Source organism: Anarrhichthys ocellatus, unplaced genomic scaffold, assembly GCF_004355925.1.
Source record: "Anarrhichthys ocellatus isolate YVR2014 unplaced genomic scaffold, GSC_Weel_1.0 scaffold19, whole genome shotgun sequence".
Taxonomy (NCBI): domain Eukaryota; kingdom Metazoa; phylum Chordata; class Actinopteri; order Perciformes; family Anarhichadidae; genus Anarrhichthys; species Anarrhichthys ocellatus.
In genome coordinates, this window is record NW_022280049.1 from 6,871,668 (window position 1) to 6,898,773 (window position 27,106).

The 27,106-nt window shown below is 43.3% G+C and overlaps 1 protein-coding gene across 1 annotated transcript in view; it reads right to left on the bottom strand.

Moving 5' to 3' along the window:
* Window positions 1-2,970: 2,970 nt before the first annotated feature.
* aff2 (AF4/FMR2 family, member 2) overlaps window positions 2,971-27,106 on the bottom strand; it is a 30,510-nt gene continuing 6,374 nt past the window's right edge. The window contains exons 7-17 of the mRNA XM_031858170.1: window positions 24,399-25,433; window positions 24,148-24,263; window positions 19,733-19,979; window positions 17,765-17,898; window positions 14,678-14,741; window positions 13,872-14,008; window positions 12,091-12,162; window positions 11,206-11,299; window positions 10,092-10,144; window positions 7,266-7,483; window positions 2,971-4,497 (exon numbers count right to left, since the gene is read on the bottom strand). Coding sequence (XP_031714030.1) covers window positions 4,376-4,497; window positions 7,266-7,483; window positions 10,092-10,144; window positions 11,206-11,299; window positions 12,091-12,162; window positions 13,872-14,008; window positions 14,678-14,741; window positions 17,765-17,898; window positions 19,733-19,979; window positions 24,148-24,263; window positions 24,399-25,433 — 2,292 coding nt within the window. The 3' untranslated portion in view covers window positions 2,971-4,375. The remainder of the gene's footprint in view (window positions 4,498-7,265; window positions 7,484-10,091; window positions 10,145-11,205; window positions 11,300-12,090; window positions 12,163-13,871; window positions 14,009-14,677; window positions 14,742-17,764; window positions 17,899-19,732; window positions 19,980-24,147; window positions 24,264-24,398; window positions 25,434-27,106) is intronic.

Genomic DNA, 27,106 nt, shown 5'->3' on the forward strand with positions numbered 1-27,106 from the left:
TACTAGCTGTTTTCCTGTTTCCTGTCTTTATGCTAAGCTAGGCTATTCGCCTCCTGTTTCTTGGTTGATACGTAACACATGAGAGCTGTATCGATTGTCTCGTCTAACTCTCCAAATCGGGGAACTATTTCTGTCAATGTTTTAAACTGGGCAGTAAATAAACAGATATACAGTAAGTTGGTTGCAGAACTTGTTAGCCAAAGTGGTGTCTTCTATTACAGCTGAAGATATGAATTCTCACTCAGAAGTAACTTGAAAGGGACCAATGATGGTTAACTACTTTGAATAAAGAAGCATAAATAAGAAAACATGATGTAACATGTGAGCAGTTATTTCCTGGAACTGACCTGTGTGGTAGTGAGATTGTATTAATGCCTCCCTCCAGCAACAACAAATATTATATCATTATTTGTTTGGATAAATAGAGACTAATCTCTTTTTCAAATACTTGCATGACCGTTTCATGAACTGACAATCAAATGAAAAGGGAAAAAACAAAGAAAAAGAGCAGCTCTCTGGTAGATTACAGGAGATTGAGAAGATAATTATCCTTAAATAAATACTACGAGTTCATCTACTGTATGAGGCAGTTTCCTAAGCAGTCAGTGTATCTGTGATTTTCTGAAACGCAAACAAATATCAGAGACACTCATCACTACTGGAAAGACGATCAACGTATTATCGGCTCGTAACCATCTGCTGTCAAAAAATAAATTAGTCTGTTTATCTCCCCATTGTAATCACACCAACAGCGATGTTTCCGTCACTGCTGCTTTTGATAAACAAGTTGACAACTGTGATGGTGTTACATGAGCTAATGAGATATTGAATAGGATGTCAGCAGAATAAAAGGCCATGCTGAGGCAGTCTGTCTGAGAATATACCGACATACTGACATTGCATATCGTCAACAGGACTGTGTCCATTGACCACAGCCACCGTGTGACGTGTAGCGAGGTGGGATGAAACCTGTTACCCATGATGTCACCGATGCAATGTGTATGACATTTTACAGCATATTATTGAATAAGTATATCGTACCGCTGCATGTAATCCAAAATAAAGACCATTGTGCGAAATGAACAATAACCATAGAGCAACATCACTGTTTCACCATAAAACAAAACAACATCAAACATCATTGAATTGGACTGAGCAACACTGTGGATCAACTATTGAACGACTGAGGTCTAACAGAGACAGTTAGTGGGTTTTGTTTGTTAGCTGTTGGCTCATTGGGACACTGCTAATTTGGCTTCATGACCTCAAATCAGTAAAAAAATAAAAACGAGTTTAAAAGGCATTTTTTTGTTAAACGGGGAGTGCAGTTTGTACTGTTGTCCAAAAATGTTAACTAGTAAACATTTGCAGGCTTTCAGATGAAGAACAGGGAGTCCATTTTTAAAGGAGTCGTTTCACATTTTTGGGAATACGCTCGTTACGTTCCTCGCTACTCTCACGTCTGTGCGCTGACTATCAAGCTACAGACAGCCAGGTAGCTTAGCTTAGCTTAGCGCAAAGACTGGAAACGGAGAGATTGCTAGCTTGGCTTTGCAATTCAAAAGCCCAGTAATTAAGACAATATAACGTTAAGCATAATCTTTTTATCCGTTTAAAATAAAACTAAGTTTACTGTGAAGTCTTCAACCCGTTTACACTTTGGCTTTTGTTTGGAAACGATTCACATTTCTAATCTTTTTGTTCACTGCAAAATGCAGCGAGACTAATTCATGACTGAAGAATCTTATTTTGAAGACTTCATGTGCACGACAGTTGAGAAGGAATCACAAAAAACCTGAAGCATATTAAGAAAACACTGGCAGCGTGTTAGACGACCGACTGTCCTTGCTTGATGGCGTTAGCTACGCAGCAGGTAGAGACTGTTTGGACAAAGGTGAAGTCACGCTGTTCTGTTGACTTGCGTGACTTCACCTCTTGTGTCGCTACCAGGCTTTATGCTAAGCTAAGCTAAACAGCAGTCGGCTTTAGCTTCATATTTAGCGAACGTGGTATCAATCTTCTCACCTAAACTCTGCGTATTTCCTAAAATGTGAAACGTTTCCTGTTTCTCCTGTTCAGTGACAGTATTACCTCCATCCGGCTGTTAACTCTCGTGCTGTGCATTTAAAGCAGCTCTGTATTTCCAGGTGATGTAGAACATTCACACTGTAAATGACAAGAAATACATCGACTGTTTGTTTTTTTCCTTTTTCAAATTGGACACAAGAAGTTCTTGGTCTGAAGCTATCATTTATTGCATGCGATGGTTTACATTTTTCAGGCATTTCAGACAAAACCCATACTTGCTCAAATCACCAAGAAAAAAACCCTCAGCAACTAATGCAAATTTGACACATTAAATCACACATTTTTCTTAAAGCCAAACCCTGGTGTCATCATAAACGCCAGTAAAAAGCTTGTGGAAACATTTGATTTTACGAAAAACAATCTCATATTTATACCAATATGGTATGGAAAATCATTTAGATTAATTCTTTGTTCTCAAATAAATAGAGCAATTCCCACGGACACAAATAGAGGCACTTGAGTTTCTGTTTTTTTTTTTTTTTTTTTTTTTTGTCAAAGTGAAAATTACTTTTCACATCCGCATTGTCTTCCATACACATTCAGCGATGGTCAAATGATCCAAAACTTAAAACAAACTCATGCTTGATGTGCTGGATTTATAGAGACCATGGACACACATCCAGATTTTAAATCTTTATGGCACATGTGAAAACAGGAGAAGCCAAATAGAAACTCCTTTTGTTTTTGTTTTTTTAAAGTGCCACAAAGGGTTAAAAATATGATCATGTATGGCACTGTGTAAATGCAGCCATAGCCTGTGCATGGATACACAATCATACACTCTATCAGTCTCTCACACACACACACACACACAAAAAAAAAAAAAAAAAAAAATAATTATAATATATATATATATTTTTTTTTTTTTTTTGTTTCACTTCCTCATTCATTCACATCGAATCACTCACAAAACAAAAACAAACAGTGTTTCCAGGAGTCACAGTTTGTACATTATGGTACACAAACATCTGTATTGTCCTGTCAGGTAAGGATTTATAGACTTGACAACCAGCTGTACACGTATGCACACGAACGACACAACACGACACACGTTTGGGAAACGACTACAAGACATCCGGCAGGTGATCTGACCTCAGAGAGATGTACAAAGTGACACAGGTTTCTGTTGACAGAAAATGCGAGTGTGAGATCCCCCCCCCCTTAACTCCATCTGCACGTGGGTGGGGCTTAATTAGGAGTCTTGTAGTTTTTTCCCCTTGTAAGTGTTTGACACCTCAGTGGGTGGGTTACTATGGGAAATAGAACTGTGTGGAATTTCACAAAAAGCCCATAACCAGTGAGAGAAGAACCAGACAAATGCTCTTTATTTGATGGAGGAAAGCCCTCATTTGTAGGACCAGTGAGTTGACTACTTGTTCTGCTGAGCCGGGAACTCCCCGTACGGCAGCTTGACCAGGTCTTGTAATCCTCGGTCTCGCTAGCTTAATGTTGGGGTTATCACAGAGGCTGTGCATCTTAAGTGCTTCTACTTTAACAACCCACCGATCCAGATCACATGTGAGTCGCTCGATGGCCGCTGGACAAAGTGAGACAGTCCTGATACTCAGGATAGATGTATTTCAAACTTTAAAAACATTTGTGTCACAGACCTACAGAAAGCAGAGGACTAACGTTGGCCTCCATCAATTCAGCTCTAGAGGTTAAAGCTGGGCCTCTTTCCTTCACTAGTGCTGCTCATCTAATGGATTGGACCGGTGCTCCACTTGGATCGATATCAGCCCGAGGCTTTCGCTCTGGTCCCAATCACAGACACGTTTCGAGGCTGCCGCTGCAGCAGATGAGCCTCTGTTGAGCTCCTTACCTCCAGCCTCCTAAATCACATCAGCTGCTCACATAGCTTTTTTTTGAAAATGATCCCGTCTTTGTAAAAATACTTTTTACTGCTTATTATTATTTCTATTCAGGGACACAGGAAGGTTTACAACATCTATTGCCCCTTAAGGAATTGAAGCTACCTGCGCGGAGATACAGTTGCTCCAAAAAGAAGCAGCATCAGCCAAACGTTTAATGTGCTACTTTGTATTCTGTGATTCACAGCGGAAATTCCCAAACTTAATTACTGTTCAGGTGAATTTCAGCCCAATTAATCCACCCAGTCTGTGCCGTTACACTACTGCGGGTGGTGTCGGGTCATTTGAAGGATCCCAGTGGGAACCGAAGCATCGCCACGAGTCTCATCTCACTTGTTATCCCAGTTCTAGCTCCCAGGCAAATGTCTTTCTTCCTCTCTCTATTTGTTTTATTATTTTTGGCTGGGCTCCAGTCCTTACAGCAGGTGAGCCTCTAAGCGGAGCCAGTGCAGTCCCTGCCTGATGTATCGGACCAGCTCCGTCATGCTGCTCTGCTGACTCAACGGCTCCATCACCGAGTCCAGCTCCTGGAAGAACTCTAGGGGAGGTGGGGGAGAGACACAGTTACTGAGGGTCCCCAATGCTGAAATGAAACATGAGTACAGCAAGGTGTTGATTTGATCTGATTGTGCTGTGGACATCGAGAGGCAAAGTCACACATCCACACCTCGACACATCTCAAGTATTGGTTTATAACACTTTCCACCGATGTTTTGTAGTGTATTGCGGGTTTATGATAGTGAAAAGCTTTATGTTTTAATTACACTCTACATGTAAAAGCCTAACGGGGGACGAGAGTTGAAAGTGAGCTCTGTATTGGAACTATAGTCCCTTACTCCCGGGACTAGGACCCTCTGAGGAACTCGTTGCGTTTCGACCGCAGGGACCAGGATCTAAATTAAGTTCCGGGGAGATTTTACGTTTTTAAAAGGAGTTTTAGGGGCGGGGTCTGCAGGGACGACCGTCGCTGATTGTGGAGACAGTTTCATTTCCCTCGTCAGCATTTAACTCATTACAACATGCATCAGTGAACACTACGCAGCAGTACATGTCGTCGCAGTGTGACAATGTGTTTTCTTTAGATGGAACAGGCGGCTGCACTGAACTACAGTGTGTTTACCTCCAGGAGCAGCAGCAGCTCTCGTCCCGTGTCGTGTTCTTTACAAACGTCAGCGGACTAATGTGCCTCATCTCTGCAGGTCTTTAGAGCGCCACGGAAACGCAGACATCAGTGAGCTGAAGGGACCTTTTAATTTCTCAAAAAGTAGTTCCGGGACTAAAATGACCAGCAACTTCTTGGTGAAAACGCAGCCAATGTTAAATCACATCGTCCATATCAAATAAAGAAAAATAAAATGACTTTTTTTTTGTTTTTGGAGGAGCATTAATGTGACGAATGAAAAGAAGTGAAAATACTTTTATTATAAAAATTCAACCCTCACTTTAAATCTTGAGCTTTAGTTAGTGGCTTAGGCAAAATCAAATGAATTACAAACAATTGTTAAAATGTTAGCTGGCTTAACACTTTGTTGTTTGGTTTATTTGGGGGCTCAGGCAGCATGACAGTTAGCTTGACGTGCTGTTAGCATGCTGAGGATGATGGGTTGGCTGTTGTTTCGTGGGATGCTGCCAGTGATAGCAACATGCTTGTTAGCGTGACATGATGTCTGCTGTTTGTTGTTGGCTAGCATGATGTTAGCGCGTGGTGTGGAGTGAAATTAGTCTCAAAATGGTCACATAATATGCATTACACTGAAAGCCCAGATGTCCCAGATGTTTTCCACCTGCATGGATTTGTGGATCTGTGTGAGCTGGAGACCGTGAAAATACTCTCAGAACTCCACACGTAACCTGATCCGTGCGCACACATTTAACAATCTGTAAATAAATATAAAAATATATCACAAATATTTTAGACTTTGTATACACAGGAAGCTTTTCAAAGGAGAAAGTTATGAGATTTTGGAAGCTGAAGTTGAAAACCTGCACATAAAACATTAATACTGATTCAGGTGGCATTCGTTTTACACAAGTTCAAATTGATTGGGATTTGTGTGTAGATTGGAACAGTCACTGACGACTACCCAAAATAACGCACACATCATTTGCAGATCATGTAATAAACATTTGTGACCATTTTGAGACAAATTTGATTCCACAGTGATGTCATAGACAGAAGCAGCCATGATGGAGGGCTGTGGTGAGTGTGTGTGTGGGTGCAGGTAAAGAGGAGGGCGGTTCTGGGACGCTGGAACGAACCGCTGAGCCTCATACCAGTGAGACTGTAAATGAGTGCTGTTGGTTCATCCAGTGGAACCACATATACAGTGATTGGACAACTGAGCGGGTCAAGTATGTGCTCTTTGTTTAGGTGAAGGAGGGATACAAGGTTTACAGTGTGGAAATGATTCTGATAGAAACTATCTGTAAGACTAGTGAAGCTGGATGAACAGGGACTATTCAATGTCTATTTCTGCAGTGTGTGTGTGTGTGTGTGTGTGCTCGACTAAGAATTTACATAGTCGAATCTAATTGGTCGAGTCTTGCCCATAGTTGAGTGATCGTGGAATCACGCGCTGTTATTATTTTGCTCATTGATCCTCCTGTTTAAACTTCATGTATCTATAGAAACGCAGAGATAAATAGACAGAGAGACACGGTTTCATATCATGCTTGATTTTCGTGGTCGTGAATCTTGGTACGAGAGAGAGCGACGTTAGCCACAAACAGCTGTTGTATGTTCCTCCTCCCCAAAATTCATATTATATGTCGCGCTCTGATAGTGCTACCTCATGTGATCTCTGATTAGTAAATGTAGGCATATTCTTTGATTGTTGTTATGTATGAATGATCCTTCCTTTCACTAGACTGCTTACTGGTCAGTCCTGATACCGATACCTGGGCCTACCGAGTACCGAACCAACACCAGTATTCAACTAATGAGCTGTATGCCTCACTGAGAGCATCATTTCTTTATGTGTAAGGCAACGTCAGACTTGACCGAAACATTGCTCTCCTTACTTTGTAGAGCAAAATGTAACAAATGAATTAATAGATATAAATGTATTGAAATGTCATTGATCAAAAATAATGTTATCCGATCCGATGTGTAGTTTTATCTTTCAAACAGTCACTTGTTCTTTTCATTTCCCTGGTGGTGTGACTTAAATCGTCCTCCTGCTCCTGTGTGTGACTGAGCAAACAGCCAGTCATAAAAGCCTTTACATCTTCTCTTCTAATCGCCTGCTGTCACGTGGGTGTAAAGTCAAACCTCCAGAGCACATGTTCAGTCGTCTGTAGTCCTACCTTGGCTATCAGTGGCCAGTCTATCAGCCGTCTCCCAGTGTTCATAGCTCCGCAGGATGTTGTTGGTGATGTTAACGTGACTGGCAGCCATGTGATGAATCCGTTGAGGGATGGCCACGCTTCCCGACGAGCCCGGGGCTCCTCCGGATCCTCCTCCCGCCCCTCCGCTGCCAGCCGGGGAGGGGCTGAGTGAGAGGGGGGACGGGGTCCCGTTAACCCTGTAAAGAGAGGCAGTGAGTCCCAGTAACACCAAGAGAATTAAACAGGGAGCTTCTGTATGCTGGAAGGGCTTTTGAGTGACTTGATAACATACAAAGAGGAAAGTGTGTCAGCCGAGAGTTTCGCTTGTTACATGTTTTCCAAACAGACTTACTGGCGTCAAGGACGTGTCTGCTGAATACTGTCTTTATTAGTTTTCTATTTCCTAAAGATAAGACTGCTAAAAACGGCTCGACTGCTGTCGCACAAAGCAGGAGAAGCTTTATTTTGAAGTGGCTCAGGGTAAGAGATGAGGGGTGGAGTGGGAAACAACAACAAAACAGTTATCAGAACAAGGACAAGGACAGAAGAAAATGGAAAGTTAAACACGCCATCGGGACAACAAGCTCTATACTTGTGACAGAAAGTAACAAGTTTATAAAAGAAGATGGTATTAAAGCTGCATTTATGGATTTTGTTTTGGCCACTTGGGAGCAATGGAACTCAAGACGGAGATATTATCACCTTATAAAGTTGTTATGACTAATGTGTTCACAAACACTTGCTTATTTACACATTAGCCTTCTTTTGTGTCATCCTTTCAGCCACCAGATGAATGTAAGGTTAATGTGAACTCACAGTGGTACATCTCTGACATGTCCAGTTTGTAATTGTGTCTTAAACAGCTGCATCTCGTCTCCTTGGATTAGTCTGACGGTTCCCCTGTCAGCCCTTAAGGACAGAAGCTCCCAAATGTCGTCATCTCCCCTGTCAGACATTTCCTTCACCCTTGAACGTTTGTTTCTTACGGTTTTGTGCGAGCCCCATGATAGACACATTATCAACTTACCCACTCGCTCGCTGTGAATGACCTGCTCTATTCACACATGGGCTGAAATAGGACATCACTCAGACTTTGTGCTAGAGAGCTGGCAGGGTAAAGTCTGTTTAATGTCCGGTCTGAATTATTCAGACATTTACGTTCTCACATACAGCTCCTCCAGGCAATGTTCAAATATATATAATGTCTGCTGTTTGGTGCTGGGCAGGTAGTGTACAGTGGGTTTTTACAGTTCTACTGAAGCTGCCTGCTTACAGTCTGTTTACTGTCTGCTGAACCAAGACAGTAAATGAGCCAACCGAACCAAAGCAATTACAGTTGAGGGGGTTTTCCCTCAAACTTCAGCCCAGGCTCACTTAAGGTGGACTGACCATTAAGGTGGACCAGCTATTCTTACACAAGCTGGACAAGCTGCTCCTCTAAGTTTTGATAGAGTGGCTGCTGAGTCAAGTGAAGCACCAAGTGGTCAAAGCTGTTGTACTGGTCCACTCCGACATTTGCCGTCAAATCAAACAGGTTTGAAAATGTTTACACCAGTTTAACATCACCGCAACGACAGCGGTAGAATGTAGATTGAAGCGGAATATTTCCTTAGATAAAGAAATGTTTGGATCCAATGAGTCTAAATCGATGTTATGGAGTGATGCGTGGGTCAGGATTTTTTAATACTCGCACCCACCCAACCCATGAGGGACAATCGGCACAACCTGACCCACAATAACATGTGTTTATCAACCACCAGAACCATTGATAATGTTCTGACCTGTGATATTTGCTAGTAGGCTTACCCAAATCCACCCGACTCGTAAATTGACCCGTGAATTACGCAGCCACCAGTGGAATCTAATTCTACGAATAGTATAGCAATAATAATATTAGTGTAGCCTGGTAATATATCTGCAACTGTGCAGAAATACTGCATTTAAGCAGAATAGACATGCCGGGAAAAAAAAGAAAGTTGTGCAGCATTTGAATGGTGATTTAGAATTGAAATGTCAGCGTTATGAATGAAGCTTGAACTATTTTACACAGCCCTAACGATGATATGGCGTGTTGTTGTTAATACCGCTGCACATCAATGATAGTGGAGATTAGACAAACTGTTGTTTTGGCTTCTCCAAGCAGTGATCATTTCAGTCCAAAAGGCTGTAAGAAGTATTAAATGTGTGTGTGTGTGTGTGTGTGTGTGTGTTACTTTGGTATACACTGTATAGTAACATCAGTCATGCTAGTACAAACTGCTCCCCTGCCCTGCTCAGCTGGGTGTGTGGCTCTGGCAGTGATGTAATGTCTGTGATGTGGCCTTGACCCTCGCCGACCCAACAACTTGTGCCTGATTCACACTCACCACACACATACAGGCGCACACACACACACACACACACACACACACTGAGCTCGTCTTGCTGTTGTGCAGCATCAGAGCTGTCCAAACTCATTAGCTTCGCATCCACAGCTCCTTCACCCCTCTCCTCCTCCATCCATCCATCATCACTCCCTCCATCACTCCTTCTCGGCGGCCCCTCCAGTCTTCTGCTCCTCACATCTACAACAAATCAATCCCTTTATTTGCTTCCTGAGGGGTTTGTTTGAGCAAGTGGCTGTCAGGGGCTCCATGGTATTTTGCAGCAGAGCTCCGGTGCATTATAAATTCTCAATTATCTGTGTGAATGAAGGGGAGGGGTAAGATTGCACACGTGTGTGTGTGTGTGTAGGTGTGTGTGTGTGTGTAGGTGTGTGTGTGTGTGTGTGTGTGTGTGTGTGTGTGTGTGTGTGTGTGTACTCACTTCCCATTGATCCTCCAGGGAGAGGGTGCTTGGTGGGAACTCTTGGCTGAATTCTGGGTCACAGAAAGACAAATGTATTAAAACGTGTTTTTTTTTTTTATGGCTTACAGTAACAGCTTTAGTAGATACATGAGAGGAAGACTAGAGATGGAAGAAGGAGAAATGTATCATCTGAAGGTAAATCAATCAGAGCCAGGATAACACATTCCCCTTCTCTAGTCTGTATTCTCGGCTATGCAAACGGCCGGCTGGCTGTCGCTTCATATTAAGCAGACAGCTAGGACGGTGCCATCAATCTTCTCCTCCAGCTCTGAGCAATAAAGCAAATCTTTCACAAATGCCAAAAGTCTTTCTCTATTTACCTCTTTATGTATTGGTCTAACGGGGTCGGCACCCGTTGGTTAACATTGCTGTGACGGTGCCAGAGTTATCCAAAAGGCTGTTTGCATCAGCTGACTTCTTTGTATAACTGATACAGTAAGTTAAAGTGCAGAGTGAGTGATATCTATCCATAAACACAGACTGTGATCCCTTCATTTCATCAGTGATACAACAAACCCTTAATTATGAATGTTATGATAATACAACCACACATTGCACATTAACAGTATGTAATGTTAACACATGAATGTGTCATATAGTTACAGATCCGGTTGGACTCTTTTGAAATGAAGCGCTCAGACTGCTTTCAGTGTTTCTTCCTCTTCTCTGTCTGTCAGCACGTGCTGTATGTACACAGCCTGTGCACACATACACAGCTAAACCCCCAGTCAGTCCCGTCCCAGGAATCCAATCCCATCAATGCAAATGCAGCACTGTGATAATGACATCCTCAGTAATTAATTAAACCAAACGCAATTAATCAAAACAAGCACATTAAACCCCAACAATCCACTGTGATGACTGATGGAGCTAATTAATACGTTAATATCAAAGAGAAAGAATGGATTTTAATAACGTCATGCAAAATGAATGCACGGGCACCATGAAAATGAATATGAAATGTATTGGAGGGATTGTAATTGGCTTTTCATGTTTTTCAACCGCAGAGGGAGAAAATGAGAGCGAGAGGAAATAAAGTCCATGTCCAAATGTGTGTGTGTGTGCGTGCTACCTTGAAGTACTCCATGAGCGACCGCGAGTACTTGACAGCGTGGTCTTTCTTCAAATGGAACATCCTCAGATACAGCAGAGACAGACAGCGGTTACTATGGAAACAAACCCATTAGAGAAGGCAGATGAATCCCCTTTAAAGCTCCGTCCTCAGTATCATCTTCATGTCATCCGCACAAACATGCACTTCAAACACGGCGCCGCACGTCCGCCCGGATTAGGGGGAACTTGAGTGAAACAAAGAGTGTGAGAAACGTACAAGACTAATATGTGATCAAATCAAAGTCCAACTCTTTGTGAAGTCATTTGAAATATCACATCAAATAAATAAAATGGAAAAAAACTATAATAACAATCACAGAGCCTTCTGTCTCTGTTTCTGCAGGATTGTGTCATCGTTGTTGCTGTCAGGTGACCGGTGTACTGTGAACTACAGTCAGCCTACAGCATCTCTGTGACTGTCAGATCCTGACCTGACATCTAAGTCCTGCTTTACTCGCTGATGACACGTTGTTGGCAGCTTGTGTTCATGTTTCCTAATTGTTTCAGGTCCCGTCATACAACTACTGACGCTGATCAATTTGTTCCGTTTTTGTCTGCTGATGTCAGACAGCAGCATGAGAATCTCTTCCACCTTTTCTTGCGGGTGAAGCTTCTCAAACAGAGCGTAACAGGTAGCTTCACGTAGCAGTTTGGCCGGGCTCATAATTAAAAACCAGAAACATCTTAATGGTAAGAAACAATTTAGAAACCTGGCATTGGGAAACTCATGACCTCAGTATTTCTTAAATCCTGACTACGGCCCTGCACTCACCCTGCACACACACACACACACACACACACACACACACACACACACACACACATAAAAAGAGAATTGTCGTACCACAACACGGCGAGTTTCTTCTCAGCGACGGTGGCTGAATGGCTGGTGAAGTTCTTCAACCTCATGGCGTACCTGCAGAGTAGAGACGCTCATCACTCACATGTCCACTGATCGATGGCGGTGAAGTGTAAACATGCTGCATCTGTTAATGACGGTCAATACATGCATCCTCATGGTTCATCGTAATTAGAAAACCGAGGTTAGAGTCATTCGAGGAGCTGCTCTTTCTGAACGCAAAGAATGTAAAGCGGTGACACGGCAATTAGAGATTCACGTCTTTCAGCATCCACCCTGCTGAAGTGCCCTTCGGCAAGACGAGCTACGGGTCAGCTTCATCTGCCTCTGTGGAAGGATGAATGTATCCCTTGGTGGCTGATTAGGTATTTCAAAGATGCTGTGGGGATCGGCTGCTGCCTCCCGCCCTCGGTGACCCGGTCTGATTGCTCAGCCAGCTGGTTTAATCGGTCAAGATGAAATCCAGCGGTGACGGGTGAATCAAGTGAGAGCGCCGACACCTTTATCCTTCATCGATCTCTGTGGGGAAATTCTTGTCCCTTCCTGCTGCTCCCTCCTCCGGGAGGTCAAAGGCCAGAGTCACAGATCAGCAGCCCCCCGCAGCTGGTGGCGACTCGGCGTCTTGCTCAAGGACACTTCAACAAGATGGATGAGTGCAGACAAGCAGGGCTTGAACCTGAGTCCTTCAGTGAAAAGACTCTCTCCCACTACAGCGCCCTGCTGTCAGCCTTCAAAGGAAGCAGTCGTTTGTTATTCTCACTTTGCTCTCTTAAAAGTCGCGCTTTGCGGCTTCCCACACCGGCAGCTCTGGAGAACAGCAGAGGACCTGCGACGCAACACTCGTTAAACTCTGCTCATTAGCAGCTCCGCGGGTCTGTGATGCTTCAGACAACAAAGATTAGACATCAATAAAATACAATCCTGCAGAGTCCTGACGTTTCTGAATACAGCAACGGCTTCATGCTAATCAGGTTTTAGTTGTTATTCCAAGACTCAGGTTTTGATTAGTCATTTTCTGTGGGCAGAGAGGTGAACATATGCAACCGCAGAATATTATTTCGGCTAATAGGCTAAATCTACAACAGGTTGGGCTGATAAGAGAGGTGTAATTATAGGGAATGTGCTGTGGCAGTGCACATGGGAAGAACCCACTCATCTATGTGGGTCGTTATGAAAGAATCAAGGAAATACAGCATTCAATGGCTACATATCTGAGTAGAGTGTGAAAGCACCTTTTTGATTTCCAGAGAATTATCTTTGAAAAAAGAACTGCTAGAATCTTTATGAATGTCTCAACTTCACCTCAACATCCCTCGCCATCGTAATCCTTTTAACAAACCTCGTCTAAAGAGGAGCAATGCATGCTGGGGCGGTTGAGTATGTCCATTAAGCTCAAGTTTATACTTCCTGCTAATCTAGTACAAACTAATTTCTCTCGTACACAAAGTCCTCATACTGCTGACAGTGCGCACACACTGCATACTCAATGTTAGGTTCACGAACAGAGCCAGAGATCACGTCTCAAGTGCTTCTGTTTGCTGGCCTTTATTTATGTGCATGGTTTGACAAGCTTTAAGCATAACTATATAGACAGACAATCTTCTCGCTGATGGTCTCGTGTATTTTGTAGGTTACAAGTTCCTCACAGTAACTAAAAGTAATGCTTGTTGATAAGTGAAGTGAAGACTAAGAAAGGTATATATATACAGTATATATACCTATCTTAGTCTTCATGTGACTTTTCTGTCCGTCCCTCCTTACTGTACCTGATCAGCTCCACAGTCTCAGAGTACATGGTATACGGGGACTTGGCCTCCAGTGGATCTCGCTCCATCGCATTCCCACACTCTATGAAGGAGAGGGCGCCGTCTGCGTAGTTCACCGCTTTACCAAATTTGTCCATCTACAGATAGAGAGGAAGAACGAAAAAAACAAGAGTGACGGACCAATAAGTGACGGAGAGAAAGCCGAAATGTGACAATGAGGAAAAATCCAAAAAGAAACAGAAACAGAGAGAGAGAAGACAAAGACAGAAGAAGCAACGTCTTAACAGCATTGTGGCAGACGCACTCTTGGAATAATCTCCTGCTAAGATGCAAAATCCCCAGATAAATGTGAGGAAACAAGGCGTAAACACAAGATAAATAACAAGTTAAATAAATCTCATTTCATTGTCGGGGAGGGGATCAGATAATTCTTTTGATATTGTATAATCTTGCAGACATCATCAGTCCTTGAATGCAATGTTCCCCCGGAGACAAATGCTGCAATAAATAACACAAATTATACAGTGCGCCACTTGATGTGAAATAGATTTTCATTCTTCAGAGACTCGCAGAGCACACACATGATCAACGACACACACACACACACACACACACACACAGACGCATAATTAAAGTCTAGACTGTAGATGGTAACATCGTGTTATCAAATAATTTTCTTGCCGTTTGTTTGTCCGTCTCCTCGTTGCCCACTCTATGTGCTCAAGGACAGAGGTGTAGGTGTGTGTGTGTGTGTGACCTCCGTCTTTCAGTGACTGCAAAAAGAGTTGTGGGAGACGACATCTTACCAAAGCGTCGGCCTTGTGCTTCAGTCTCTTGGCCTCCTGCATGTAGTAGTCTGCACTATGGACTCTGGGAACAGCACAGGGGGAAAAGAGCATACATAGCATGTGACAATAAGTAAATAATTAAAACCCTGCAGGGTGATTTACATAATCACTGGCTACGAGTAGCTTGCTGTGAGTTATATACAGTAGCCTACTTAGGTATACATTCCTCAGGCTCAGTGTAACCTGAGTGTAACAACAAAACATGTTGTTTCATGAATAATGCAGGAACCCTTTGGGACAAATAAGCAACGCGATGTATCATCTTTTCTCTTCTCAACACAACCGGACCAGTGCTGAGGTAGTTACAGACATTTTAAAATGTCTAATCTGCAGCATGAGGACGGCGATCCTCCCTAAAAGCAGACGAGTTGTTTCAGGATGAGACGAGTTGTGTTAACCCTCTGAACACCAAGCGGTTGTCAGCTGTCACATTCGTCTCTCTGTGGCCTCGTTATTCACTGCAATGTAAAAGTCCTGCACCTCTATGGAAACAGCACCACCACGGCTGGAAGAGGAGGCAACTCAAACGGGTCTGTTGTGCACTATAACACAGAAGCCATGCCATGAATCATAAAAAAGAAAATTGAATTTCGTTGATCATTTCGTTGATCAAACAATGGAATCTACATGTCCAACATTTTTCCAAGTGTCCACAAGTGTTACCAATTGTGGAAAGAAAATGATATATATTGAACTATTGACATTTTTACAACCTCTACTTCCTGCCTCTCCTCAAGGCTCTGAGCTCAGAATTGTTGTCACGTGACACTTGCAGGCAAATTAAAAGTCTCTGGTTACAGTAAAAGGTTTATTTTGGGCGAGATATTAAATGAGACGTGTAGAATGAAATGTTTTTGATGAAATATCACAGTTGGAATGATGAAAATCTGACGATAATGACGGTTCATACGGCTGCTGGCGAGGATAAACGTTGCAGTTTTGGCGATTGTTAAAAGAAAACATGCCGGCAGGTTTTGATGTTCAGTTGAGACAGAGATGAGAATGCATCAGAGATCTCCATGGGACCACTCGGTTCAGTCAGGGTGGGTCTAAACTATATTCAGGCTAATTGGGTTAGGTAGGGTCCTGCTCTACTGTGTCAACTCTCAGGTCCGTGTGTCAATATGTCTAATATCCTCGAGGATCTAGGTGGACTTGCCATCAGCTCTAATCACAAGGTGTGTCATAATTATAATTACTGTGCTACATTCTATTATGTTCGTTAAGCAGAGGGCTTTGTCTTGATGTGGAGCCCGGGTGGTGAACGGAGAAGATGAGCAGCAGCAGTCTGGACTGGTCTGGTGTCAGTGTGACTCGTAAAGCACAGAGGAAAATCATATATATAGCTAATCTCTCTGACCGCAGCTGCGTGTTAATTGGGGGAGCATCATGCAGCTGTCACTGTCGGGGTTCTCTCTGTATCAGGGTCTTTTGGTGTCGACAGCATTTCTTCATCAGGTCTAATTATCCTCGGGTCCCTTTTGGATTGTGTGTGTGTGTGTGTGTGTGTGTCTATGTTGTTTTATTTCCAAGTATTCATGCATGTCAGGTTTGGGCTATTCTGACATTACCAGACCTCTCTCACTGCTGCTAGTCTGTTGGTCACACCTTTTTCTTTTTTTTCCACTCTGCGTTGTTTATATTTCTTTAAACCGATCACAATTGTCTCAGGATGCAGCGACGGTGGCATTGCAAAAATAAATAGCGGAGACAGCTGGGAAAGGGGAGGAGAATTCTGTGTGGAGTAAGCAGCCAATGGTAGGCTTGTATTCACGTTCTACATCCTGTGAGTCAGACTCGGCTCTTTTGGGTCGGGTACACAATTTGGGACCAGAGAGGGCCTCTGGAATGCATTATTGTGTAAGATCATAAGATAGATCATGGTGGTAATAATTTGTAGCCAGCCGAGGTGGGACCAAGTCACTGTTTTTCAAGTCCCGAGTCAAGTCCTTAACTTTGAATTTCGAGTCCTAAACAAGTAATAATGTGCTCCTCACCAAATGCATTGCCATTTGTGTCTTCATCTATAATTTTACACCTGCAATTAGTTTTTGTTGACCACCGCGTAGAACAAACTTATCTTTGGTATAATTGTTTCTGACTGCCACTCAGTAAGTTAAGTTAACATTAGTTAAGTTCTCTCCTGCAACTTGATTGGATGTTGTCGGATTGGTTCAAACAAAGCGGATCTGAGGAATTACTTGTGGACTAAGTTTATTCAGGAAATCAACTGATTTGTGGCACACTTTTAAAATAAAATACTACTTAATAATCTTAATCTATTTTGGGGGAAGGTATCAAGTGTTTTTAAGCCGAAAGACTTAAATTCAAGTGAAGTCACGAGTCATTGGCGTTTAAGTCCAGGCGAGCCTTTATTGATATTGTCAAGTCGTGTCTAAAGTCATCAAATTTGTGACTTGAGTCTTGTGATGGAGACCAAACCCGTAGAACCACAGCTTCCATCTAAATCCACTGGTATTGCTGGTACTAAAGCCGCCAAGCTTTCCACTCACTCCACCTTCTGCCAAATATTCTGAAAGTTTTAAGCGTTAACATGGGAGGAGCGGTGCTCTCCATCTCCTAGTCAAACTGTTGGCCTCCATTAAAAAAAGCAACGGAGATATTGAGTTTACATCATTACACTTGTGTTGAATAAAGAACAGTCTGCTCTGTCTTCATTGACTGCATGTAGTTATCTCAGAGAGCGGACTCGCACAGCATAATCAACACAAACCCTGTGATGTAAAAACAAGACACATAACATGTATACAGTGGAATAATCCGAGACCTGCTCCATGTAAACAGGAGACACCTGCTGTCTCCTAACACAGGAGAAGGAGAGATTACTTATACAAGCAGCGAGGGAGTAACGTACAGAAGGCGAGGTCTTATGAACCACGCTGATTAGAATATGAATGTGTTTATGAATGAAGCTGCTGACAGACTTCACAAGGAGGTGAAGCAGCAGCTACGGATCCATTGCAGTCATTGTGTTCCTGTTTTGTACATATCGCCGTGTACGGTTTAACCAGTATTTCCACATACGTGTCGCTAAACGTCAGTCGTGGCCGGCGAGGTTCTGCAGGTTCCACCGGTGGTTCCGACCACACCTCCGAGTCCGACTGTCCGTTGGCATGGTAACCGTCTCCGCTGGGCTTCTCGCTGTGGGTGTCGACTTCCTGAAGTAGGGAAGGCATTAAATCCACGGTTACGATAGCATTACAATGCGCGGCTTTCATCAAACCGCTACTTCAACTTTATCGCCGGCTTCTCGTTCAGTGATGGATTCACTTTGCCGGCTGAATTAATGGTCGTTAATGATGCTGTCACCGTTATACGTCAGGGATGAACGGATGGAAACAAAGTAAGCCAGGGAGGCGTGGCTCAACTCACTCAACTGTCAGGTGAGCCACAAGTAGATACTACAGAACATTATGATTATATATTCACACGCAAATCCATGACAAATCGAACGTTTTGCATTTTAAGCTCTTCTGAAACTTTAAATTGAAATGAAGTAGAATATGATTAAATGTATTGTCATTTTGTAAATACTTCTACATTTAGTAGTTTACTGGGAGCACTTCTTTAGTCAATCTTGTGCTTTTTGCATCTGTTTTCATGCATTACCTTCTACTGTACATCAGTACCAGTGGTGGAAAGTAACTCATTTGTCATGTACTGTACTTAGGTGCATTTTTGAGGTACTTGTACATCACTTGAGCATTTCCATTTCATGCTACTTTATACTTCTACTCCACTACATTTCAGAGACAAATATACTTTCTTTTTCTACTCACTATATTCATTTGATTGCTTGAGTTACTTTGCAGATTTAGATTATTGATATGTCATATAAGCTACCCAGCTGTATACATAGTAGTTAAAACTAGCCCCATCTTCAGCAGCCGCAACATTTAAGTGATGTACACATTACTGCACCACTATTGATAACCCGGAAATATATAAATATAATATAATATGTATGATTCTTAAATGAGTACTTTTACTTTCAATACTTTAAGTTTATTAATACTAATAGTACTTTTACTTGGGTAAACTTAGGAATGGATTGGTTTGTAACACTTGTATACTGTAGTATTGCTGCTTATAGCCAAGTAAAAGCTCTGAATACTTCATCCACCACGGGAAAAAAACACTCACACAACATGTTTCAGTGACTTTTGCTCCTGACACTCCTGAAGCAGCGGTGGAGATGTGTGTCACGCTGCAGATTCATGGCATGTCATTAACTCAAGAGTTATTTTTGGGAACAGTGCCAGTGTCAGGGGAGCAACTAAATTTTGCGAGAAGATAATGCCACCAGCCTACTATCACTCCTACATAGGGCTCTTCTCATGTCTCCATGCTGTGCCTCCCCGTCTCCTCGATCCTCCGGCTTTTGACCTGAAAATCCATCTCAGCGCTCCATCATGAAGGACATCCCACTTCCTGAGATTAGGTTTAGGGAGCAAGGAAGGAACAAGAAGCAATACACCGGTGTGTGTTCCTTTTCGGCATCCGTGACATTCAGCATCAGCTGGAATAATCTCAAGCCATGGTAAGACTTTACAAATGCAACTGTTCCTTTTGTATTCTTAAGCTGTAAATAATTAAGATGATCAGATCCATTAAAGGCGCGGTCAAACTCTCTGTCCTTCACTATTTGTGTAGCACCTCGTAAGTGCATAAATACAGAGGTACAACAAAACAGCTGTGTGTGATGTTTTTAATTGACTTTGCTTGAAAACGGCGGCTCCAAGGCAAGGATGTCTCATTTGTTAAATGCCCGTTGCCTCGTCTCCCATCTCCTTCCGTCTTTTCCTCCCTTCCTCTCCTCGCATCTCCAGTGGGCGGGACAAAGATGCGAGGAGAGGAGGCGAGGAAAGGAATGGAGGATGTACAAACTGGGAAATGAGAAATCTCTTGGATACTTGGTGTATTATACAAACAGGAGCAAGTATGCTTTTGCAAATGGTGACACGTACAACAGCAGCACTTTTGAGCACTTACACTGCCGTTCCTCGCGTGTGTCGATGCCTTGCCTTCACCTCTCCTGTGTCTGTGTGAGGAAGTGGAAGTGGAAGTGGAAGTGGAGGAGGTGGAGCAGGGCAGCGTCCCAGAGGCGACGCCCTCCTGGCCGAGAGAGGAACTGCTGTCACAGGTCCGTTTACGAGGCGGATCGTCAGAGAGCGGCGACAGGAGGGGGGGGAGCAGCTTGTCTTCACGCCGCCGAGACTGCTTCCTGTTTAGTGAACTACTTAACACACACACACACACACACACACACACACACACACACAAAGACAAAGCAGTATGAGTATTAATATATTTATCGTAACTGAATATTATCTTTTTACTAAATGTTTATTTAGGATATGTGTTAATTAGTTGGCTTAATTGTGACTATTGCTGAATTGTGATTCTTGCTACAGTGAACACCCTGCCATTGCTTAGTGGCACCAGAGGTGTGAGGCAGCAAAGCGATTCCCATTGGTTGCTCATAGTGGTCGTTTATTTCAGGTCATATGTAGTTCAGTTAAAACACATTCCCATAACAACGGGTCACAATTCATCTCGACAATAGGGGGAAATAATCATGACAACAAACTATAACTGACAAATGATGAATCATGACTCATAAAACATTGTCAGACAATATATAAAAAAAACCACATCATAGCACAGCGGAGACAGATAAATGTACCACAAACCCACGAACATAAGATAAAAACAAACATTTATTTTTCTTATTGTTATTACATTATGAATGGAAATATAAATATATGTGCTTTGGGGATTCTGCTGCAATCAGATTTGAATCTGCCGTCAGTCTTGGAACACTGCACGAAAAACTAATTCTGTAGAAAAAATGACATCCACATATACATAAGTGGATATTTTGATAACATACAATCCCTCTTTAGATGTATTTTGTATTTAGCACAAGTAGTGCGATGAAAAAGCTAAAAACCTATGTATCAGTGGCCAAAACACTCCCGTGTTGTTGTTTTTTAACTGAATTTAGATGTCAGAGATTCAGAAAGAATGCTGATCATCACTTGTTTGGTATTCTTTATCTTGAGCGACGCTCTCACTTGACCGGGTCGAACCTGTTTGGTCGATGATGGCGTAATGAAACACTGATACACGAGGCAGCATTTGGGGCTACGCCAATCAATGGACTGGCTTGATTTGACTTCCTCTATCTTTGCCATCACATTATTTCATCAACAGACACAAACATCCAGCGTGTAAAGCCCTACTTCTGAGTTAACCATCTTGTTGAGACTTCATCTGCAGTCGCTGAATGATGTTTTCCTTCTAAAGTTGTTGTGATTCTGCCCTCCCTGCTCGAGCATCGACGGCTATTCCCTCAGCCGCCTTATTGTTGCTCTTGTGACTCATATTGTTTGCAGCACAACAGATCATATTTTTATGTTTTTCCTCCGCCTGGAAACTCTGGGGGTTTGATGCGGCGGGAAAAGTTGCTGAGCTTGCAGAACATCGCCCCGGGCCCCGACATTAGTGATTATATACAAAACCAGGGAGACAAAGACTAATTAGCTGCTGCAGTGCGTGTGTGTGAATGTGTGAGTTATGTGTGTGCTTTTGTGTCTGTGTACAGCATAATTGATGTGTGCACGACTATGCTAATTTGTGTGCATTTGTGTGTCTATCCTTAAGTGGATGCCGGTGTGTGTGCAGGAAAGCATAAGAAAGCTCTCATAGCTCATTTATATGTAACTCAGAATATTTATACATACATACACATATACAGTATATACTGTATATATACATATATATATATATATACATTTACACATATATATGTATATATCCATATACATACACATATATATATACGTATATATATATATATACATATATATAAAAGCGCTATGAGAGCTTTCTTATGCTTTCCTGCACACACATATGCATACATACATATACGTATATATACATACATACAGTATACACATATACATACATAGGGGCTCTCGCTGACATTTTGAGCCCATTATGAACATTTTCCTTAAGTCTGCATTTCTGCAGACTCTGCCCGAGGGAATTACCCATAATTCCTAGCGTTGTGAAGTTTAACACGGTTTTACCAGGGGAAGCCCGAAGGCATAAAAAAAAAAGGTAAACAAAGAGGACGGCACATGGGTGCCTTGAATATTAAATGAACACAGAAACATTAAGGATTTAGGATGATACTTTAAAAACACATGAAATCAGAGGAATGCGAGCAGAGACTATCTCACAGCTGATTTATTCATCAACTATTTCTTTTCACGTTGTTATTGAAGCTGTTTTGACAAAAACAGGTAAATAGATTATTTGAAATTACATCTTGTCTCGTAAGGCAAGAGCCTGGAAGACTTTTAAATCAGGGAGTAAACTATATATAATAAATACCCACTATTATACGTAACATGTTATGTCGCAGATAAGTGCTGTCCCCTTCGTATTTACACCAAGCCCCTGCAGACTCTCACACCCAACCCTTTAGCAGCTGACGTCCCTGAGGGTTCAGGGTTTAAGGCCTTAGGGGGGAGGTTGGGATTGGTCCACAGACTTTGAACAACAACATACGTTAGCTTTCCTGCTAAAGTCTCCTTCTCATCTAACTTACAAACACGACCACACATCTCGTCCTGCAACCTGTCTAACGATGACAGAACAAGCTTTCAGCTGGGAAAGGTGCACGGCTAACGTCAGTTCGCAGGCTAGGTAGCATCAGCTAATTCAGGCTAACTGTTCAGCTGCAGCACATTAACCAGCATATAAACTGAAAATGTAACTTTGCTTTGTTTGGACACTGGTGTGGTCTGAAATCCTCAATATCACTAACAACACACTGCCTGGCCACGGTGTGCTAGCTATGTGCTTGCTACATGGCAAGCTACAGTAAGTTTGTTTCCTTTGTATCACGTTAGCCTGCTGCTGCTGTCAATCAATGAAAACAAACATGGACACGCCTCTCTAGTTGGCTGAGAGGAAAAGGAGTATTTCTGATATTTTCTCAAAATAATTTCTTCCCTTCCTATCAGTGATAAAAAAACTATTAATAATACATGTAAAAGACACATTGACATTATGTTTTTACTACAAAAAGAGATGACTTCAGATTAGATTCAGAAGACTATTTATGGTCTTTGCTGAATTTGAATGTGCTCAAACGCTCCAAAACAAACACAAGCCTTTCTGGGGTCAAAAAGTTGGCCCTTAACATAAGTCTTTTCTTATTATCTGTTGTCAAAATACGACCTGTCTGATTAAAACGGGGTGATAATAACTGTCAAAAGCCACCGTTTAGAAATGGCTGAATGGGTCTGAGCAGGATGATCACATCATCCAGTTTACAGCTTCCATAAAAAGCCTCTTGGATGATGAACAGACACTCTGGGATGTCTGCCGTACAATGTCACAGGTTCAAGTCCAGGTCGCCCCTCTCTCCCTTCTGCGCGTCCCTTGATGACGCCGTGATGCTATAAAAATATTTCCTCTGTGGCTGTCACGTCGAGGCTTATTTATAGCGACAGCCGGCTTAGTCTGTTTTTAATAATTCACACGGAATTCACTTTGTCACTCTGGTGTCACAGTGTGGATTGAACTCACCTCTGCGGTGACTTCAACACCACATTGAAAATGTTAAGCCTGCCTCAAAATACTCAGTAAGCTTGTCTGATTACCTCCACTAGCGTCAATCCCAGGAACATGAGAATGTGGCGTTCAGGGGAAGAATGGGGAAAGGCAATGCTGAGTATTTTTTCTCACATTGTGTTATGTCATGTGGACATGTTTATTGGAAAGTAAGGTAATTTAAATCTTGATTCACCATGAACGTGATTACCTGTCCTCCCTGTTAAAGCTGGAGCGCAGGACTTTAAGAAATAAATGTCTGTTACAATCAAGCCCTTGCCAAACGAGTTCACACAATGCTGATTAATCCTATCGCCGTCATTAAAGGCTCTCTGTATTTCCCACAATACCGGAGTTGTGGTGTCTGTGGCGCCCTGCATTTTATGTCAACCAGCCAGAGCTAAACGGGGCAGGAAGGAAGGTGGGGGTGAGACCATATGGACGGAGTATCAGCTCGGAAAAGTTCAAAAGATACGGCAGTAAAATCCTGAGAAGCGTCCAAGAAAAAGTGTCTGGAGCGGATGCTTCAGGTAAAAAAAGAAACGTAGCGTTCAGAGGATTTAAGTAAAAAAAAAAAAAAAAAGACAGCTATAAGACAGCAAGGACAAACATCTGGAGCATATGTTATAAGCTGCGTCGACAGGGTTTTGTGTAATTACTCCCACTGCCAGTAGGGGGACATAAATATACCACACTCCAGCTTTAACTGACATGGTTTGGAAAGACACTAGTAGTGGGTCCCTGTGTGAGTACTTTCTTGGGTAAAGTACGGTACTCACTCTGCTGAGCTGTTCTTGTGGTTGTGTATTGGAGAGATGCAGGGCGGGAGGAGCTGACAGTCTTTGTCCAATCGCAGCTTCTTATTGCCGTTGACTGACGACTCAGTGTGGTCCGACTGAAACGCAGAGGACAGAAAACACACAGTATTTAAGTACAGCAGTTACATTTGAGAGAGAAAGGACACAGATTGTGTAGTAAAATATATATGAAAAAAATGGGACTTAAACAGGAGAATCCGACGCCACAACACCTTGTGTTTCCTCTTGCTCTTGTTGGTGTGTTTCTCTGCTGGGACCGCCATGTTTCCAGCGGCCTGCCTCCTGTGTTTGCTCTCCGTCCTCCCTGCCAGCCTGGGATTACTCTGCTCTTGCACAGGGGGGTTGTCCTGGACCCCCGGACCTTGGCACGCCTTCTCTCTGTCCCTCCCCGCCGTCCGATCCCTCTCCCCGAGCACCGATCGGTCTCTGTCCTCTCTGTCCGTCTGCCTCTCTCTCTCCGTTAATCTGTCTCTGTCACCTTGCCTCTCTCTGTCCTGCCCCAGCCGCTCGTTTTCTTCCTCCTGCTTCTCCCCTTTAGGTGGCTTCTGCTTCTCCCTCAGCCCCGGCCACTCTCTCTCGGCCTGCTTCTGTCTCTCCCTCTCGGGCGCCCCTATCCTCTCCCCCTGTCTCTCCCTGTCCCTCCCCTCGCTCCCATCCCTTTCGGCCAGTCCCGCTCTGGATCTTTCCCCCAAACCCTGGCCAGGCACCCTGCTGAGCAAACTCAGCTCGATTTTCACCCATAAACTCTGGATCTCTTGGTATTCCCTCAAGGGGGACGGCGGCACCTCGTGTCCCACGTTGGGAGGCGGCGACATGGACACTGGGTCTTTGCGCTGACCTCCTAACCCTCCGGGGTCAGGAACAGAAGTGCCAAATGAACCAGTTATGTTGCTAATGCTTAGGGCGTTACTGCTGCCGTTGGCACCACCGCTGATGCTACCGTTACTGCTGCTGCTGCTACCGTTAGTGGTCACACTGCCACCGTCTTTGACTCGGAGGCCCTTCCCTCCAAATGCCCCCAGGCTCCCCGCGGACCCGAGGCACGGGGGTAGAGGAGGCGCGTGCGTGTTGGACAGGGTCTGCGTGTTGATGGCCGAGCGAGTCGTCTGAGGCGGCAGCGCGGGGATCTTGAGGGCTTCCTCCGAATCCGAGTGGCATTCGGAGGACGAGGAGGACGAGTCCGTCTCGATGAATTCACGGGACTTGGGTGTTATCTTGGTGCTCGGACCTCTGTGTTTCTTCTTGTCCTATTTGAAAAGGCAGAAATTGACAAAAAGGGAGTGAGCTCTGGGATGACTTAATTACACGGCTAATGATTCATATTCATATGCAGTGACCTATGAGAATCACTGTGGCTGCTGATCAGGAGAGTGCACACAAAAACACAAACTTTGAATCACTCTACACCCTCCACCGTGATTAACAGAACTGGCTTTTGTTTTCTTAACCTTTTGCTATCGCAATGAAAATAAATCTTGCTGATATGATATCAGCCAAAGCGTTTCAAAGAATCAGTCACGCTAAAAATATATATATGACTGCATGTGATCATATCATGCAGATACGGCAGCACACGCTTGTTCTACTAATCTGAGAAGTGAAATGAAACATGTCTGACTGTCTAATTTTGTACCAGTCACACGACTGAGCACAGGCAGTCTGGTGACACATGCGGATGCGTTTTTGCGTCTCTCATTTTGAATTATTTTCCTGCGTGTAACCGCAGATTTAAAAAAAGAAATAACTTTATCACAGGTAGGTGTCCGCTGAAGGTTTCTCCTCACTGACGGTGTTTAGCCCTGATTGCTGCATTTCCAACAGTCCTACGGCTTTCAGGTGTACGAGTCCCGTCCCGAGAGAAAGATGCCTTTTCTAAAAGCTGCAACACATTGCCGAGTGATGTCAGTGACCTTTAAGCACCGCAAACACTCAAAGTGTAGAATTGCAGCCATTGGAGTGACACAGTTATATCAGGAATATCAATACTCTTTCTATTGTTCTCTCCGCCTCCGTTTGCTGCTGTGACAGCACACCTCCAGCCTTTAAAGAGGACTTCTCCCCTGGCCTCAGCAACCAGCACAGCTGGATACAGAATCTCTTTTGCCAACCATCCCGAGGATGTAATTGAGGGTCTCGCCTCCAAGCAGCAGAACGACCCTGACGATCTATCCTGTGATAGCTCTTTGAAACCCATTTCTACAGAAGGCCCTTTGACTGGTTGGTTGCATGTGGCTGAAGAATACCCAGAGCTCTGCATCGAAGGCGACGCGTGTCTGATAGCGTTTGCCACAGCGTGTCTCTGTGAAGCTTGTGGCCTTAAAGACCGAGCACAGGAACGCGTTGGGTGCTGAGTCTATTCAGCCAGACTTCAAAGCCCCGACAGCGTCACTGCAGCAGCATCCCCTTCCTCATGAAGCCCCGACGGTGAGCCTGTTGCATCACACCACCAACGGACTAAGTTCACGATGTCAATATAAATGTAGCTGTCCAAATGTCACTCAAACATTGTGGTTCAACACAGAGTTGTGGATTCTGATGCAATATAGTGGTGGATTTTTGGATGTTGTGTATTTTCAGACAGTATGTAATGTTATTTGGGTACAAAGTATTTGTAACTTATCTGTATCTTATCATCTTTAGCTGTAACAGACTTGCTCTCTTTCTCTCTGCTGTGTGTCTCTCTCTCCCTTCCTCCCAATTTAAAGGACGATTTATATCATAATAATATCATGACAACAATAATAAGGGGTTTTGCTGAATTTGTAAGGCGCCTCAGGCCTCCAAAGTTTGGGACGCTCTGCTTTGAAGGACAAATCTGGAGGTAATCAAATCAAACCCTATTGAAATACCAAACCAACAGTGTTAGTCCATCCTCCATCCTTCCTACTGAGGATGTACATTGGAACAAACACACCACAAT